The sequence below is a fragment of the Bufo bufo genome, chromosome 7 (assembly GCF_905171765.1).
Source record: "Bufo bufo chromosome 7, aBufBuf1.1, whole genome shotgun sequence".
Lineage (NCBI taxonomy): Eukaryota > Metazoa > Chordata > Amphibia > Anura > Bufonidae > Bufo > Bufo bufo.
In genome coordinates, this window is record NC_053395.1 from 231183886 (window position 1) to 231201318 (window position 17433).

Here is a 17433-nt window from a genome sequence, read left to right on the forward strand (position 1 = left end):
CAGAGGAAAGCGGAAATGGAAGCTGAGGCTGCACAGAAGAAAGCGGAAATAGAAGTCTTAGAAAAACAATGTGAGCACGCCAAAGACATGGCAAGACTAAGAGTCTTAGAGCAGGCTGTAAGTGACAATGAAAGAAGTGTCAGTAGCCGTCACTCTGTTATATCTTATGCATCAGTGTCATCACAGACCTCATCAAAACTCCATCACTCTGTCATAGCAGCCAAAGAACTTAACCAAGGTGTTGTCTCTACATCTATTACACCTTCTCAAGTGGCAGAAATGGGTACGAATAGAAATGACCTACCACACTATCGCACTAACCTGCCACCCTCTAACCAATCCACTATTATGCGGCTACAAGCCAAAACACCTTTGGACCATACACCAGCTCCAGTGTTAAACGCCTCAGCACCATCTTATGTTCCCAAGTCAACCTTTAAAGCAACAATCAGCAAATTAGATATCACTGTTGCAGAAGAATTGGATCTACTCATCAGGTGGCTAGGTCCTCAGTCAGCTGAACGTATCAAAAGACTTAAAACCGTTTACATTTCCAATCCTGCTGCAGGTCTCGACGCTGCTTGGGACAGGCTTGATCATAGCTTTGGCAGCTCTGAGGCCATCGAAGATGCCTTACTCAAAAGGTTGCAAGGCTTCCCAAGGATGACAGCTAAAGACAATCTAAAGCTTCAAGAACTTAGTGATCTTCTACTAGAGCTTCAACTAGCTAAGGCTGACACCCACCTACCCGGTCTTAGTTACCTTCACCCCCCTCGTGGCATCAACCCTATTGTCCTTAAGCTACCATATGGCATCCAAGAAAGATGGGTTAGTCAAGGAACTACTTACAAGAAAAAGTATGGAGTAGCCTTTCCTCCCTTTTCCTACTTCTGTACCTTCATAAAGGAAATTGTGGGCTCTAAGAATGACCCAAGTTTCTTCTACGGTGACTGTAACCCTCTTAGTCCACCTTCTCCAGGGCTTGCTAACACGCGCATAATGCACAGAGACCGCAGGGGTCCAGTGTCAGTGAAAAGGACTGATGTTCAACCTGCACCTGCTACGGTTCTTCCGAAGACTGGACAAAACAAGAAACTTGAGGAACCGAATCACCAATGTCCCATACATAACAAGCCACACCCACTTAAGAAGTGCATCGGCTTCAGAAAGAAACCTCTACAGGAACGCAAGGAACTTTTAAAGGAATTTGGAGTTTGTTTCAGATGCTGTGCTTCCACAGAACACCTGGCAAAAGACTGTAAGGCCATCATTAAGTGCATAGAATGCGGTAGTGACAACCACGTTCAAGCCCTTCATCTGTACCAACACAGCACTACTCCATCCACTGACATTCCCCCCAGGGCAAAGCTTGGCGGGGAGCACGCTGAACAAACAGCAACCTCCACCCCAGTGTTCTCAACATGCACTGAAGTCTGTGGGGAAGGACTTTGTGGGAAATCCTGCGCTAAGATATGCTTGGTTCACGAAAACGCAAAGGACAAACCTGAAAGGGCCGTAAGACTGTATACCATTCTCGACAACCAGAGTAACCGATCTCTCGCAAGTACAAGGTTCTTTGATCTCTTAGGCATAACAGGAGGTGCTCTACCTTATACCCTAGGTACTTGTGCAGGGATTACAGAAGTCTGGGGTAGAAGAGCCAGTGACCTTGTAGTTACTCCTCTCAACGGCAACTTGGAAATACCCTTGCCTACTATCATTGAGTGCAATCAGATCCCAACTAACAAGGATGAGATTCCCACTCCTGAAGCTGCCTTGCACCATACTCACTTGAAAGACATAGCTGATCAAATACCAGCCTTTGATGAGAATGCTGATATCCTGTTGCTACTCGGGAGAGACATCCTAAGGGTGCACAAGGTGCGCCATCAAATCAACGGCCCACATGATGCACCTTACGCCCAGCATCTGGATCTAGGCTGGTTCATTATTGGCAACGTCTGTCGTAGCAACGCCAGTAAACCTCTCTCGGTTTATTCCTTTAAAACTCATGTCCTGCCCAATGGACGCACTACTTGCTTTCCAAGACAACAACATCACTATAGTGTGAAAGAAAGACTGTGTGTCAAAGGTACGGCGGAGTGCATCATACTCGATGATAGGAAAGCATTTATCTTTCGGGATGACAACATTGGTAACACAGTGTTTGAAGTGACCACAAAAGACAATGAGTTAGCAGCCACAATGGGAGACAAGGAATTCTTGAGAACCATGGGTAAAGAGTTCTATCAAGATGATTCTAACAGCTGGGTGGCGCCGCTACCATTCCGCACTCCAAGGAAGAGAATTCCAAATAATAGACAACACGCAGATTCACGGTTCATCTCTTTAGAGAGCAACCTGAACCGGAAACCGGAGATGAAGAAACATTTTGTCGACTTTATGCAGAAGGTGTTTGAGAGAGATCATGCTGAACCTGCACCCCTTCTTATACAAGGAGAATAATGCTGGTACCTACCGTGTTTTGGTGTCTATCATCCTCGTAAGCCTGACCAGATTAGAGTGGTCTTTGACTCAAGCGCTCGCTATGAAGGCGTTTCTCTCAATGACAATCTTCTCTCTGGACCCAATCTAAACAACAACCTCTTGGGAGTCCTACTCCGCTTTAGACAAGAGCCAATTGCCATTATGGCCGACATTCAACAAATGTTTCATTGTTTCATCGTCCGTGAAGATAACAGAAACTTCCTCAGGTTCCGATGGTATCGCAATAATGATGTCAACAACGAGGTCATAGACTATCGGATGAAAGTTAACGTGTTTTCGGCAATAGCCCTTCCCCCGCATTTGCCATTTATGGACTGAGAAAAACTGCCCAAGAAGGCGAACAGGAGTTCGGGACGGATGCACGTCAGTTTGTGGAAAGGAACTTCTACGTGGATGATGGTCTTAAGTCCCTACCTACGGAAGAAGAAGCCATTGACCTTCTCACCAGAACCCAGAACATGCTCGCCGCTGCCAACCTCAGACTACACAAAATTATCTCCAACAGCAATAAGGTAATGGGAGCATTTCCTTCCGATGATCATGCTGTCAGTGCCAAGGAATTCCAACCAGAGTCTGACCTTTCCCTCACACAACGCAGCCTTGGATTGCTGTGGGATGTTAAGCAAGATACGTTCACATTTCAAACATCAGCTTGCGACAAGCCCTTCACAAAAAGAGGAGTACTGTCTGCAGTGAACAGTATCTACGACCCTTTGGGATTCATAGCACCCTTTACTATTCAGGGTAAGATATTACTCAGACAACTGACTACAGAGAACACTGACCCTTTACCCAAGGAGAAACAACAAAGGTGGGAATCCTGGAAGCAGTCCCTCCAGGCATTGGAACAGTTCAAGATACCATGCTCTTACACGCCTGCGTCCTTGAAGAATGCCACCAGACTAGAGATCCATGTCTTTTCGGATGCATCCATGGAAGCCATAGCTGCTGTAGCTTATCTCCGAGCTGTACACTCTAACGGTGGAATAGGAGTAGGATTCGTCATGGGCAAAACCAAGCTAACTCCAAAGCCTGCACATACCATCCCAAGGCTTGAACTCTGTGCAGCCATGTTAGCTGTTGAAATTGCTGAGCTTATAGAGCACGAAACAGACCTTGACATTGATTCCTTTGACTTTTACACAGATAGCAAAATCGTGCTAGGATACATAAATAATCAAACATAAATAATCATACAATTCCATGTGTATGTCGGCAATCGAGTGGAACGCATCAGGAAATTCTCCACGCCAGAGCAATGGCATTATGTACCCACCGACCTTAACCCTGCCGACTTAGGCAGTCGTGCAGTGCCTGCTGCTACATTTCAGGATATATCATGGATATCCCCACCAGTACTCTTGAATGAAGAATTCTTCTCAAGGCCTGTAGAGTCTATCTTTGAACACCTCTGTGGAAGCAAAGGTAAAACTGAAATCTCGTCGATTTGAGCAGTTTTCTAAGTGGTCTTCGGCTGTACGAGCGACCGCACGACTTATTCACATTGCTCATCACTTCGCAAGCAAGGATAGCACACATCAAGAGTGTCGTAAGTGGCACATTTGTAAAGAACTCCTCACACCAGGTTGATACAAATGGAGGTAAGAAGGACTGGTGCTGTTGCTGCCTTCCCCTCTGAAGATGGCCTCATGGAACTATCTACTTCCTATCGTTCCACTTCAAGAGCTTTTCTACAAGTATTGTAGTAATGTTTTCTTGTTTATGTTCCTTTGTTCTCTTTGTTGCAGGTGTTCCAGTAGAAAAACATCTATATTTCATGGACTTGAACAAGGTTGTTATTGTTATAAATGTTATTAGAAATCATAGATTTCGACGGGGAGTATCATGTTACACATGCATGGTTTGCCTTTTCATTATGTGTGTCCCTTCTCTCTTCCCCTAGCTTCTGCTCTCTCTCTTGTCTCCTCCCCTCTTCTTAATTCTGGCTTCACCCCTCATCTCAGCTACTTGCTCTGTTAGCTGCTCACAGCATGATTTTTGACCTATCCACTTGTTCATCGGTGTATGATCTACAAGGTGTCGTTTGGATCGAGTCACTGTCAGCCAATTCACCTAAGATTGAGGGTTATTGCTATCTCAGCACAACTGTAAGTTACAGAGATCACACTTTCAATGCTTAGATTGGAGAGGCAGAACACTGACAGAATTTAATGGGATGTAAGGTAGTGTACTGATGTTGATGGAAGTTCATGGGATGCCAGCTCATGTTGATGGATCAGCTATATCTATGTCAAGTTTCACTTTCTCTCCTAAATCATGTTAGAAATGTGTGAGGCTGTGTCTGTGGTGGGGCTGAGGCATTCAAGGGAAACTAGCAACTAGAGTTATGTGAATTAGGGTGAACTAAGAATACCCTTAATCTGATGCTGTATTTAGTTCTCTTCTCATGTTGTCTTTATTACCTGGTCAAAGGCTTGGTCAATTTCCTCTTGTAGAACCTCCAGGAACTTCTCGTTGAGGTCGATGAGCTCCTGAATGTTGCTGAACACAACAGCCAGCTGTTCCCGTGTCAGCAGTCCTGCCGTCTGCATAGGGACATAGAATTCCTCTTTTATTATACGCAGATCCTCACCATAGCTCGATTCCGTGTTGACAAATTCCAGAACAGCCTCTTTACGTTCCATCCTATGGGTGACGCACTTCATGCACAGTGTCTCTCTCCTCTTGCCTCTGCTCTCTGAGTCCATAGATAAATTGCTCTCCCCACAGTCTATGCATGGCCGGTGTGCCTCCCATGCCTCTAGAGAAGCTTCTGCTACTCGAGCTCTCCACTTTCTGGAAAGTGCATCTCCAATGCCGCTGTCCACCCTCTCCACTTCTCCTGGCTTTACGAGTCTTGTGTTTCCTTCACAATCATCCCTCTCATCGTTGACCCCAACAATCCCACTGTCAGTGCTCAGGCTGCTGATGTTACTCCAGCGATGCCGCGATCGGAAGGAGCGACCTGGGGCGTAAGTGCTTTCTTTGTTGGAGCTGCAGGATGTTGTGGTGTTGGCCTTCATTAGAACCGCTCCTGGGCAATACAGAAGAGGACAATTAGTAATGGAGTAGGGCAAGGACAGTGACAATCTCTCCAAAAAATCTCTGTGTATTGATCACGGGGACATGTCAGGGATTCCAAATCAAAGCAGAGAAAGCGATGTCCCTCCCTCAGATAATGGTGCAGTTCTGCAGATATTGTGGACATTTTCTAGCACCTTGTGACACTCTTGTGCACAACACCTTCTAACAAGAGTGTCACAAGGTGCTAGAAAATGTCCACAATATCTGCAGAACTGCACTATTATCTGAGGGAGGGACATCGCACAATTTGAAGGCTCCTCTGTTTTATCCAGAAGCTGCACCATGAGCTTTGTCTGATATTCCTTTTAAATAAGCCGATTTGTAGTACCAGGCATGATCATCCAGCTTCTGCCTTCGTCACGTCTTTTGCCGGCCTGGGCTATGGTTGGGAAGTCACTTCTGCTGTCCTGAATACACCCCATCTGCAGGAATAATTCTGTACCCGTCTACAGCAGAAGACCTGAAGTGCCGTCCCATCCATAGTCCAGAAACCTGGTGACCAGATTCCCAAGCAGCCGATACACACAACTTCAAAACGTTAAGTAAATTACAAACTTTCTCCTTTTATCTGCCGTTAAAGGGGTTTTCTGGGATTTTAATATTGATGACCTAGGACAGTGGTGGGCAAACTTTTTTGTCAACTGAGCCAAATATCGCCAAAACCACGATTGAAATTTCTTTCGAGAGCCACATTTTTAAAACCTAAAATATTGCGTCAACAGTACCAGTGAGGACTATTAGGGCTCATGCACACGACCGTGTGCCCGTCATTGCCATATTGCAGGCCGCATACGGCGGGTCAGCAATACACGGGCACAGAGTGCTTTCGTGGTGCTTCTGGCTGTGCCTCCGCACCGCAAAAAGGTAGCGCATGCACTACTTTTTTGCGGTGCGGAGGCACAGCCAGAAGCACCACGGAAGCACACTGTAGCACTCATATCCCGGATCCTGGACCTATTGAAGTGAATGGGTCCATGATGCGGGCTGCAGACGGCCGTGTGCAGCCCGCATCATGGACCCATTCACTTCAGCATGCGCTACTTTTTTGCGGTGCGGGCAGTCGGATGCGGATCGCGAACCCCATTCAAGTGAATGGGTCCGCGATCCTCATGCAGCTGCCCCATGGTCTGTGTCCGTGCATTGCGGACCGCTATTTGCGGTCCGCAGCACAGGCACGGCGCCCTTACATTCGTGGGCATGAGCCCAGAGTGTGTTTTTGAATACTTTTATATGTACTTTCTTATATTTGGATCTTGATTATTATTTCATTTTATCTTTATCATTTTTTACTTTTATTAAACTTGTCTGCAGATGTGGATGTAATGTGGATGAGGCACTTATGGGGGATATCTGTGGATGACAGACTTATGGGGGATATCTGTGGATGACGCACATATGGGGGATATCTGTGGATGACGCTGTTATGTGGGGGATCTGTGGATGACGCTGTTATGTGAAGGATCTGTGGATGACGCTGTTATGTGAAGGATCTGTGGATGATGCTGTTATGTGAAGGATTTGTGGAGGACGCTGTTATGTGGGGGTTCTGTGGAGGACACTTATGGGGGACCAGTGGATGACGCTGTTATGGGGTGGATCTGTGGATGGCACTGTTATGGGGTGGATCTGTGGATGGCACTGTTATGGGGTGGATCTGTGGATGGCACTGTTATAGGCAGGGCCAGGGATGTGTGCTATGACACATAGGGCCGAGAGGGGGGCCAGCATAAGACACATATTTAGCATCTTATGCTGGTCCCCCTCATGGCCCTATGTGTCCCCTCATGTGTCCTAAACTGCGCACATAACTGGCTTTGTGTGTAAAGTTTTTTACTACTGTCTGAACTCTGAAACAATCTCTCTCCTATTGATAAAATCACCAGCCTCTGTACTCACTTTCACTATGAATGCACTGCAGCGAGCGGGCCGGTGTTCTGCCACTTTTCTATACCCGGACAAAAGTCTATACCCGGAAGTGATGTAGCTGCACCGGAAGCCGCTCGCTGCAGTGCATTCATAGTGACATTGAGTACAGAGGCTGGCCATATTATCAATAGGAGAGAGCTTGTTTCAGAGTTCAGACAGTAGTAAACAAACTTCACACACAAAGCCAGTTATGTGCCCCTTCATATATAATTTTCGGGTCCGCAAAATCGCATTTATCGATTATTCGCTATTCGATTATTCGCTATTCGATTATTCGCTATTCGATTATTGAGCACCAAAGAGCCGCATAGAAGTGTCTAAAGAGCCGCTTGTGGCGCGAGCCGCACTTTGCCGACCACTGACCTAGGATCAGTCATCAATATCAGATCGTTGGGGTCTGACACCCGGCACCCCCACCCATCAGCTGGTTGAAGAGATGACCATGCTCCTTGCCAGCACAGCCTTTCCTTCATTGTTTACCTGCTCGCCGTCAACATCGGAGCAGCGATCAGTGTACTTACAAGAAGCCGCTCCATTCACTTCTATGGACGGCTCTGTAGTATTAAAGTGCACAGGAAGGAGCCGTCCATAGAAGTGAATAGAGCGTGGCCATCTCTTCAACCAGCTGAGCAGCGGGGGTGCCGGGTGTCAGACCCCCAACGATCTGATATTGATGACAGATCCTGAGGATAGGTAATCCATATTATGGGGCCTGCTGGATCCTGACAAAACACCTTTAGGTAACACCCTGTGTAATTATCCAGCCATATCCGGAGCTGTGTGCACAGTTCTGCTGCCTTCCTCTTTACCCCTGTCAGACTGCATGGCTCGGCCGCGAGCGCCCACCGTGCGCACATAGTGCGATATCTTTTAGTGCAGATGGTTGTGCTGACTCTGGTGTAAACATCACATCCACACAATGCAGTACAGCACAGTGTAGTGTATGGAGGGAAGCATGAAAGCTAACAGAAAAGCAGCAGAATTATAAATGCAGCTCCGCATGACACGAGCACTGAATGCATCTGCATGGTCCTCAGGTACCGTTCTCTCTGTCCTGCCTCCTTTTCTGAGCATGGTGACGAGCAGCTGCTGCAATTTTCAGCTCTAACTGTTTCCTCTTTACGGCGTCAGTGGGCATGGGGTCACTGAAGTGTGGGCGCAGGCGACACCCGCGTTGGGCCTTTCCAGACTCTCCGGCTTCATGAGTCATGTCTGAGCTGGACCTCCGACACCCAGGGCTGCAGATCTGAAAAACAAAGCAGGCATTTAACGAGGATCACAGGCAGGTGACTAACACGGCCGCTCGCCCACTCCTTTGACTTCACACCCCAAGCTGTTCTGGTGAGTTGTCGGCTGTCACGGCGGGGTCGGCGGCGCGGGTACTGTCCAGTGCCGCAGTCGGTGGGAGCAGGTGGGCGACTCTCTGTTACTGCTGCAGATTTGTGTGCGGCATGGAGGTGAACATCCGAGGACATGACGTCCCATGTCTCTGTATGTGAGGCCGAATGTCATTGCTGAAAGTACATCGTACCCTGCAAATCTACTGCTGGGGGTCAACTGCTGCAGCCGATACGTAACCATCACATCCTTATCAGACGGCACAGGAATCCACCGTCAGCATTATCACCACAATCTATCACTGTGCTGGTATTTTGTGCAAATCGAGGCAAGAAATGAATTTGAACTGTGAGGTCAACATAAAGATGAGATCCAGAGTGACACAGCTGGCAAAAGGAAAAGATGGCGGACGTGGAGGAAGTGTCACATGACTGGCGAGGTGATTATACCATGCACGGCTGCCTCCATACTTACATTAGGCTTGGGGCCAGAGGGCAACTCATGGCTTGACGTGTTGTCACAACTTTTTGTTGCCATGGCTACAGTAGGTGATTGACAGCTCGGTGGCTCTGGTACGGTATCGGATTTTAGGGTGTCACATGGTGCACTGGTTGGTGTCTCAGCATTTTCTGAGCTGCAACTGTGAGGAAAGCAAAATTATTCAACAGCAGGCAAGATGTCAGCTATACAACATGAGATTGCGGCACTGAATAAGAGATTGCTGCACTGAATCCCCCTCCACCTGACACAAGAGATTGCTGCACTGAATCCCCCTCCACCTGACACAAGAGATTGCAGCACTGAATCCCCCTCCACCTGACACAAGAGATTGCAGCACTGAATCCCCCTCCGCCTGACACAAGAGATTGCTGCACTGAATCCCCCTCCACCTGACACAAGAGATTGCTGCACTGAATCCCCCTCCACCTGACACAAGAGATTGCAGCACTGAATCCCCCTCCATCTGACACAAGAGATTGCAGCACTGAATCCCCCTCCACCTGACACAAGAGATTGCAGCACTGAATCCCCCTCCACCTGACATAAGAGATTGCAGCACTGAATCCCCCTCCGCCTGACACAAGAGATTGCTGCACTGAATCCCCCTCCACCTGACACAAGAGATTGCAGCACTGAATCCCCCTCCGCCTGACACAAGAGATTGCAGCACTGAATCCCTCTCCACCTGACAAGAGATTGCAGCACTGAATCCGCCTCCATCTGACACAAGAGATTGCAGCACTGAATCCCCCTCCACCTGACACAAGAGATTGCTGCACTGAATCCCCCTCCACCTGACACAAGAGATTGCAGCACTGAATCCCCCTCCACCTGACACAAGAGATTGCAGCACTGAATCCCCCTCCACCTGACACAAGAGATTGCTGCACTGAATCCCCCTCCACCTGACACAATAGATTGCAGCACTGAATCCCCTTCCACCTGACACAAGACATTGCTGCACTGAATCCCCTTCCACCTGACACAAGAGATTGCAGCACTGAATCCCCCTCCGCCTGACACAAGAGATTGCAGCACTGAATCCCCCTCCACCTGACACAAGAGATTGCAGCACTGAATCCCCCTCCACCTGACACAAGAAATTGCTGCACTGAATCCCCCTCCACCTGACACAATAGATTGCAGCACTGAATCCCCCTCCACCTGACAAGAGATTGCTGCACTGAATCCCTCTCCACCTGACACAAGAGATTGCAGCACTGAATCCCCCTCCACCTGACACAAGAGATTGCAGCACTGAATCCCCCTCCACCTGACACAAGAGATTGCTGCACTGAATCCCCCTCCACCTGACACAATAGATTGCAGCACTGAATCCCCCTCCACCTGACACAAGAGATTGCAGCACTGAATCCCCCTCCACCTGACACAATAGATTGCAGCACTGAATCCCTCTCCACCTGACACAAGAGATTGCAGCACTGAATCCCCCTCCACCTGACACAATAGATTGCAGCACTGAATCCCCCTCCACCTGACACAAGAGATTGCAGCACTGAATCCCCCTCCACCTGACAAGAGATTGCTGCACTGAATCCCCCTCCGCCTGACACAAGAGATGCACGAGGGATGCCAGGTTATCACCTATAAACTGGAGAGGGATTGAGATTGGTTAGTGCAGGATGATGGGGATCCCCACTGATCAGGAGAATGGGGGTCCCATGTCCCTGTTTCAGCAGTGTTTGAGTAGGTGACCACTGGAGATAGCGGTGCTTGGCCGAGTCTGGGCTCGGATATCTCCGTCAGCCCTCTGCAGGGAGCGTGTCTAGAGGTCGGACCCCACAATCACAAGCGATAAGCCTTCACTGTGGGAATACCCCTTTAAATGAACTGAGGGAAAGGCTGTGCACGGTGCAAGGACGGGGAAGGCTCTACAGCTTGATGAGACACATTGAAGACCCCCCTCAGATTTGAAGACCCTAACCGAACCTGGAAGACTCGAGAAAAACCAATGCAGAGAAATACAGGGAAAACCAGCTGCAGTCTGCCAGATTCTAGATACTAGATTCAGAGAGCACAAGCGGGCAGCTGGGACGTCTGCCCGCCTTGCCATTTTATGACATAACACTCCTACGTGTAAAGGGAGAATTCAATAGTTATCATCTCTTAGGGGTTCAGCAGATGTCACCCCCTCAATGCGATGTCACCACAGCATGTATAATACAACTTTCAGACATCACTCTACCTTTTCTTGATCAGATCCAGAGCCGATCCTAGGAGGCCGTCCTTCATTTTCTGCAGCTTGGCGCCATAACCGGATAGGTCAGTTGCTTCTAAAAGCAAAGATGGACAGCAAGAAGAATGGGCTTCAGAAGGGAGACCCTGCTCAGCCATGCCGGGGAGTCCACTAGAGCTACTGGGGTCAGACACATGGGGCTCACACACCACAAGCTCCTCGTTCATGCTATGCATGTTTAACGTCTGTAATGGAAACCTTGAAACAGGACTGGAACAAATGGGATCTGTGAAAGTGGGCCGGCATGAAGGGTGAGCTCTGCGGTCTAATGAACTGTCCCGTACAGTGGACGGATCTGCAGTGTCAGGCAGGGGCTGGTGCAGCAAAGCCCTGCCATCATGCACATTAGGAGTGCAGTCTTGCACATGGTCCATGCTTGGAGACCCGGTTGCACTGGTGAAGGATTCTGCACTTTTGGACAAGCAGTTCTGTTCCTTGCCACGCATCCTCTTGAATTCTTCAAATGTTGGGATGTAGAACCGGGCTGGAGAGCTACTGGGCCTTCTCGTGGTATCGCCATCTTTCACTCTGTCTGGGCTTGGCCTCTGCTCCTTGAAGGATTCTGCAGTCTTTGACTTCACTAGACTCCTGTTTTCATTCTCTTCTTGGTATAATGTTAGGTTTGGGGAACTATTTTGCCTTCGGAGCTGTAGCCTTCTCCTGGCCTCCTGCTTAATGTGCTCTGGGCTGGTTCTGTGATGGAGAACACTTGTGCATCGCCTGCTCGCTGGCATTGTGCTGCCTGGAAGTGCATTACATGGTACCTTGTGTTTGCAGGGCTGGCATAATCTGTCCGCGGCTTCCCTGGCCATGCAGTTAAGCAAACCAGCCTGGGGGCGGATGGGCCTGTTGGGTTCTACGATTTTGGAACTGTGAGTTCTCAGCTTCTCTTTCAGTTCCCGTTTGGCATCACCATAGGAGACCTTGTCATCTGCTGTAAGAAAAAGCCACTGAGGAACCTTGGTAAAAGGAGGGATGGGAAGGTCCCGGTGGGCTGCTACCCTCTCTGACAGGCCTTCAAAGGGCATATTTCCTGCAGATCCATCTGATAAGTGTCTGGTGCTTCTACAGTGCAGAATGAATTCACTATCCGTGCTCCTATAATGTGCAAACACACTTGATTCTGCCCAGTGTAGGTTCTCCAAGCTTCGATACAGCCTGGGCTCAACATTCGTGCCCGCTGGTGCACTACCTGCATGACATGCCTGCAGAGGGTTAAAGTGCCCGCCAGCAAGATGGCAAACTACATTCTTTAATGGATGCATGCTGCTCAGTGAGGGCTCCTGTAAGCCATGGTTCGTGCACAGCAGATTCTGGGGACTTGGAATGACTCTAGAATGTTCAAGCGTTTCGTCAGCACGGATGTATGTCATAGCAGATGGACATGGGAGTTTTACACACGGATGTTGAAGGAGGTAGAGGGGTCCCTGTAAGCAGCCGTGATGATGTCGAGCGTCCATAACATGGAAAGCAGCTGCTCAGTCTGATGAGAGTACTCACATTCTGCCAGAATGACTGAGCACTGTAGGCGGACACCATGGTGGCGACATTGCCGGATGGATCCATTCAGGTGACGTAGCCTTCAGAAAAAAGACATGGAAAAGTTATTGTTTATGGTGCATTTAATTCCTTATTTAAAGGAAACCTGTCATGTGGGTATTTGGTTCTAATATAACTCATTATATACAATTATTAACTGTAAAAAAGTACCTTAGATTTATTCACCTAGTGGTGTGACAACCGGTTAGCCTCAAAATATACACATAAAGAAGCGACGCGCCGCATGCAAATGAGCTGATTTGAGTCCAGCGTGGCGCATAACTTTGATTTGAGTCCAGCATTTTTTACAATTCAGCGCTGTAGCCACTCCCCTATTCACTCGTTCAGACGCTCAAAATACCGCACATGCGCGCTGTCTGACTAGTGTAATGACTCCCATTCAAACATCATAAAGCAAACTGCGCATGCGTCAAAGATATAATGGCGCGGTCTATCCTCAGTTCCGGTAAACCAGTACAAGCGGGAGGTTTTTGGCATGACTAAACAACAACTTGAAGCTTCTGGAAGGAAAATAACTTGCGCATGCGCGCTGTATAAGAAAGAAGGCCGGGAGACTGGCGTTACTGCGCGCATGCGCGGGATTTAAAACGAGACTTCGGAGCCACAATAAAAATAAAAAGAGAGCTGTAGATAATAAGATAATGAAAAATGGGGCGTGAATTGTGACGTCATTCGTTCATTTTAATAATTGGTGGGAAAATGAATAACGAGGATTGCAAAGGTACTATATTACTAATGTGAAAAAAAGGGGGAGGAATATACTATTAAAATTAGTCATTATAATAAGGGCTAGTTTGTTAATGGGGTGATAAACATGACAGGTTCCCTTTAAAGAACAATTCCAGTCACTGCTGCTTCTATGCACAAGTAAACAATACTGCCCCCCATGTGAAAGACTACAACGACGACAATACTGCCTCCTGTGTACAAGAATATAACTACTATAATACTGCTCCTATGTATAAGAATATAACTACTATAATACTGCTCCTATGTACAAGAATATAACTACTATAATACTGCCTCCTGTGTACAAGAATATAACTACTATAATACTGCTCCTATGTATAAGAATATAACTACTATAATACTGCTCCTATGTACAAGAATATAACTTCTATAATACTGCTCCTATGTATAAGAATATAACTACTATAATACTGCCTCCTATGTACAAGAATATAACTACTATAATACTGCTCCTATGTACAAGAATATAACTACTATAATACTGCTCCTATGTACCAGAATATAACTACTATAATACTGCTCCTATGTACAAGAATATAACTACTATAATACTGCTCTTATGTACAAGAATATAACTACTATAATACTGCTCCTATGTACAAGAATATAACTACTATAATACTGCCTCCTATGTACAAGAATATAACTACTATAATACTGCCTCCTATGTACAAGAATATAACTACTATAATACTGCCTCCTATGTACAAGAATATGACTACTATAATACTGCTCTTATGTACAAGAATATATCTACTATAATACTGCCTCCTATGTACAAAAATATAACTACTATAATACTGCTCCTATGTACAAGAATATAACTACTACACTGCTCAAAAAAATAAAGGGAACACAAAAATAACACATCCTAGATCTGAATTAATTAAATATTCTTCTGAAATACTTTGTTCTTTACATAGTTGAATGTGCTGACAATAAAACCACACAAAAATAAAAAAATGGAAATGAAATTTTTCAACCCATGGAGGTCTGGATTTGGAGTCCCACTCTAAATTAAAGTGGAAAAACACACTACAGGCTGATCCAACTTTGATGTAATGTCCTTAAAACAAGGCAAAATGAGGCTCAGTTGTGTGTGTGGCCTCCACGTGCCTGTATGACCTCCCTACAACGCCTGTGCATGCTCCTGATGAGGTGGCGGACGGTCTCCTGAGGGATCTCCTCCCAGACCTGGACTAAAGCATCTGCCAACTCCTGGACAGTCTGTGGTGCAACGTGACGTTGGTGGATAGAGCGAGACATGATGTCCCAGATGTGCTCAATTGGATTCAGGTCTGGGGAATGGGCGGGCCAGTCCATAGCATCAATGCCTTCGTCTTGCAGGAACTGCTGACACACTCCAGCCACATGAGGTCTAGCATTATCTTGCATTAGGAGGAACCCAGGGCCAACCGCACCAGCATATGGTCTCACAAGGGGTCTGAGGATCTCATCTCGGTACCTAATGGCAGTCAGGCTACCTCTGGCAAGCACATGGAGGGCTGTGCGGCCCTCCAAAGAAATGCCACCCCACACCATTACGGACCCAATGCCAAACCGGTCATGCTGGAGGATGTTGCAGGCAGCAGAACATTCTCCACGGCGTCTCCAGACTCTGTCACGTCTGTCACATGTACTCAGTGTGAACCTGCTTTCATCTCTCTAGAGCACAGGGCGCCAGTGGCGAATTTGCCAATCTTGGTGTTCTCTGGCAAATGCCAAACGTCCTGCACGGTGTTGGGCTGTAAGCACAACCCCCACCTGTGGACGTCGGGCCCTCATATCACCTTAATGGAGTCTGTTTCTGACCATTTGAGCAGACACATGCACATTTGTGGCCTGCTGGAGGTCATTTTGCAGGGCTCTGGCAGTGCTCCTCCTGTTCCTCCTTGCACAAAGGCGGAGGTAGCGGTCCTGCTGCTGGGTTGTTGCCCTCCTACGGCCTCCTCCACGTCTCCTGATGTACTGGCCTGTCTCCTGGTAGCGCCTCCATTCCCTGGACACTACGCTGACAGACACAGCAAACCTTCTTGCCACAGCTCGCATTGATGTGCCATCCTGGATAAGCTGCACTACCTGAGCCACTTGTGTGGGTTGTAGATTCCGTCTCATGCTACCACTAGAGTGAAAGCACCGCCAGCATTCAAAAGTGACCAAAACATCAGCCAGGAAGCATAGGAACTGAGAAGTGGTCTGTAATCACCACCTGCAGAACCACTCCTTTATTGGGGAACTCTTGCTAATTGCCTATAATTTCCACCCGTTGTCTATCCCATTTGCACAACAGCATGCGAAATTGATTGTCACTCAATGTTGCTTCCTAAGTGGACAGTTTGATTTCACAAAAGTGTGATTGACTTGGAGTTACATTGTGTTGTTTAAGTGTTCCCTTTATTTTTTTGACCAGTGTATAATACTGCCTCCTATATACAAGAATATAACTACTATAATACTGCTTCCTATGTACAAGAAAATAACTACTATAATACTGCTGCTATGTACAAGAATATAACTACTATAATACTGCTAATATGTACAAGAATATAACTACTATAATACTGCTCCTATGTACAAGAATATAACTACTATAATACTGCCTCCTATATACAAGAATATAACTGCTATAATACTGCTCCTATGTACAAGAAAATAACTACTATAATACTGCTGCTATGTACAAGAATATAACTACTATAATACTGCTCCTATGTACAAGAATATAACTACTATAATACCGCGCCTATATACAAGAATATAACTACTATAATACTGCTCCTCTGTACAAGAATATAACTACTATAATACTGCTCCTATGTACAAGAATATAACTACTATAATACTGCCTCCTGTGTACAAGAATATAACTACTATAATACTGCTCCTATGTACAAGAATATAACTACTATAATACAGTTCCTATGTACAAGAATATAACTATTATAATACTGCCTCCTATGTACAAGAATATAACTACTATAATACTGCCTCCTATGTACAAGAATTTAACTACTATAATACTGCCTCCTATGTACAAGAATATAACTACTAAAATACTGCTCCTATGTACAAGAATATTACTACTATAATACTGCTCCTATATACAAGAATATAACTACTATAATACTGTTCCTATGTACAAGAATATAACTACTATAATACTGCTCCTATACACAAGAATATAACTACTATAATACTGCTCCTATATACAGGAATATAACTACTATAATACTGCTCCTATGTACAAGAATATAACTACTATAATACTGCTCCTATATACAGGAATATAACTACTATAATACTGCTCCTATGTACAAGAATATAACTACTATAATACTGCTCCTATATACAGGAATATAACTACTATAATACTGCCCCTATGTACAAGAATATAACTACTATAATACTGCTCCTATGTACAAGAATATAACTACTATAATACTGCTACTATGTACAAGAATATAACTACTATAATACTGCTCCTATGTACAAGAATATAACTACTATAA

General features: G+C 46.2%; 1 protein-coding gene across 2 annotated transcripts in view; it reads right to left on the reverse strand.

Moving 5' to 3' along the window:
- The window catches only part of LOC121008448, a 92637-nt gene that overhangs the window by 15054 nt on the left and 60150 nt on the right, over positions 1–17433 (reverse strand). For both annotated transcript variants that reach the window (XR_005780584.1, XM_040441009.1), the window contains exons 2-5: positions 11564–13194; positions 9331–9496; positions 8560–8764; positions 4932–5542 (exon numbers count right to left, since the gene is read on the reverse strand). Coding sequence is in view for 1 of the 2 variants with exons in the window: in XM_040441009.1 (XP_040296943.1) it covers positions 4932–5542; positions 8560–8764; positions 9331–9496; positions 11564–13074 (2493 nt within the window). In the remaining variant the exon portion in view is untranslated. The remainder of the gene's footprint in view (positions 1–4931; positions 5543–8559; positions 8765–9330; positions 9497–11563; positions 13195–17433) is intronic.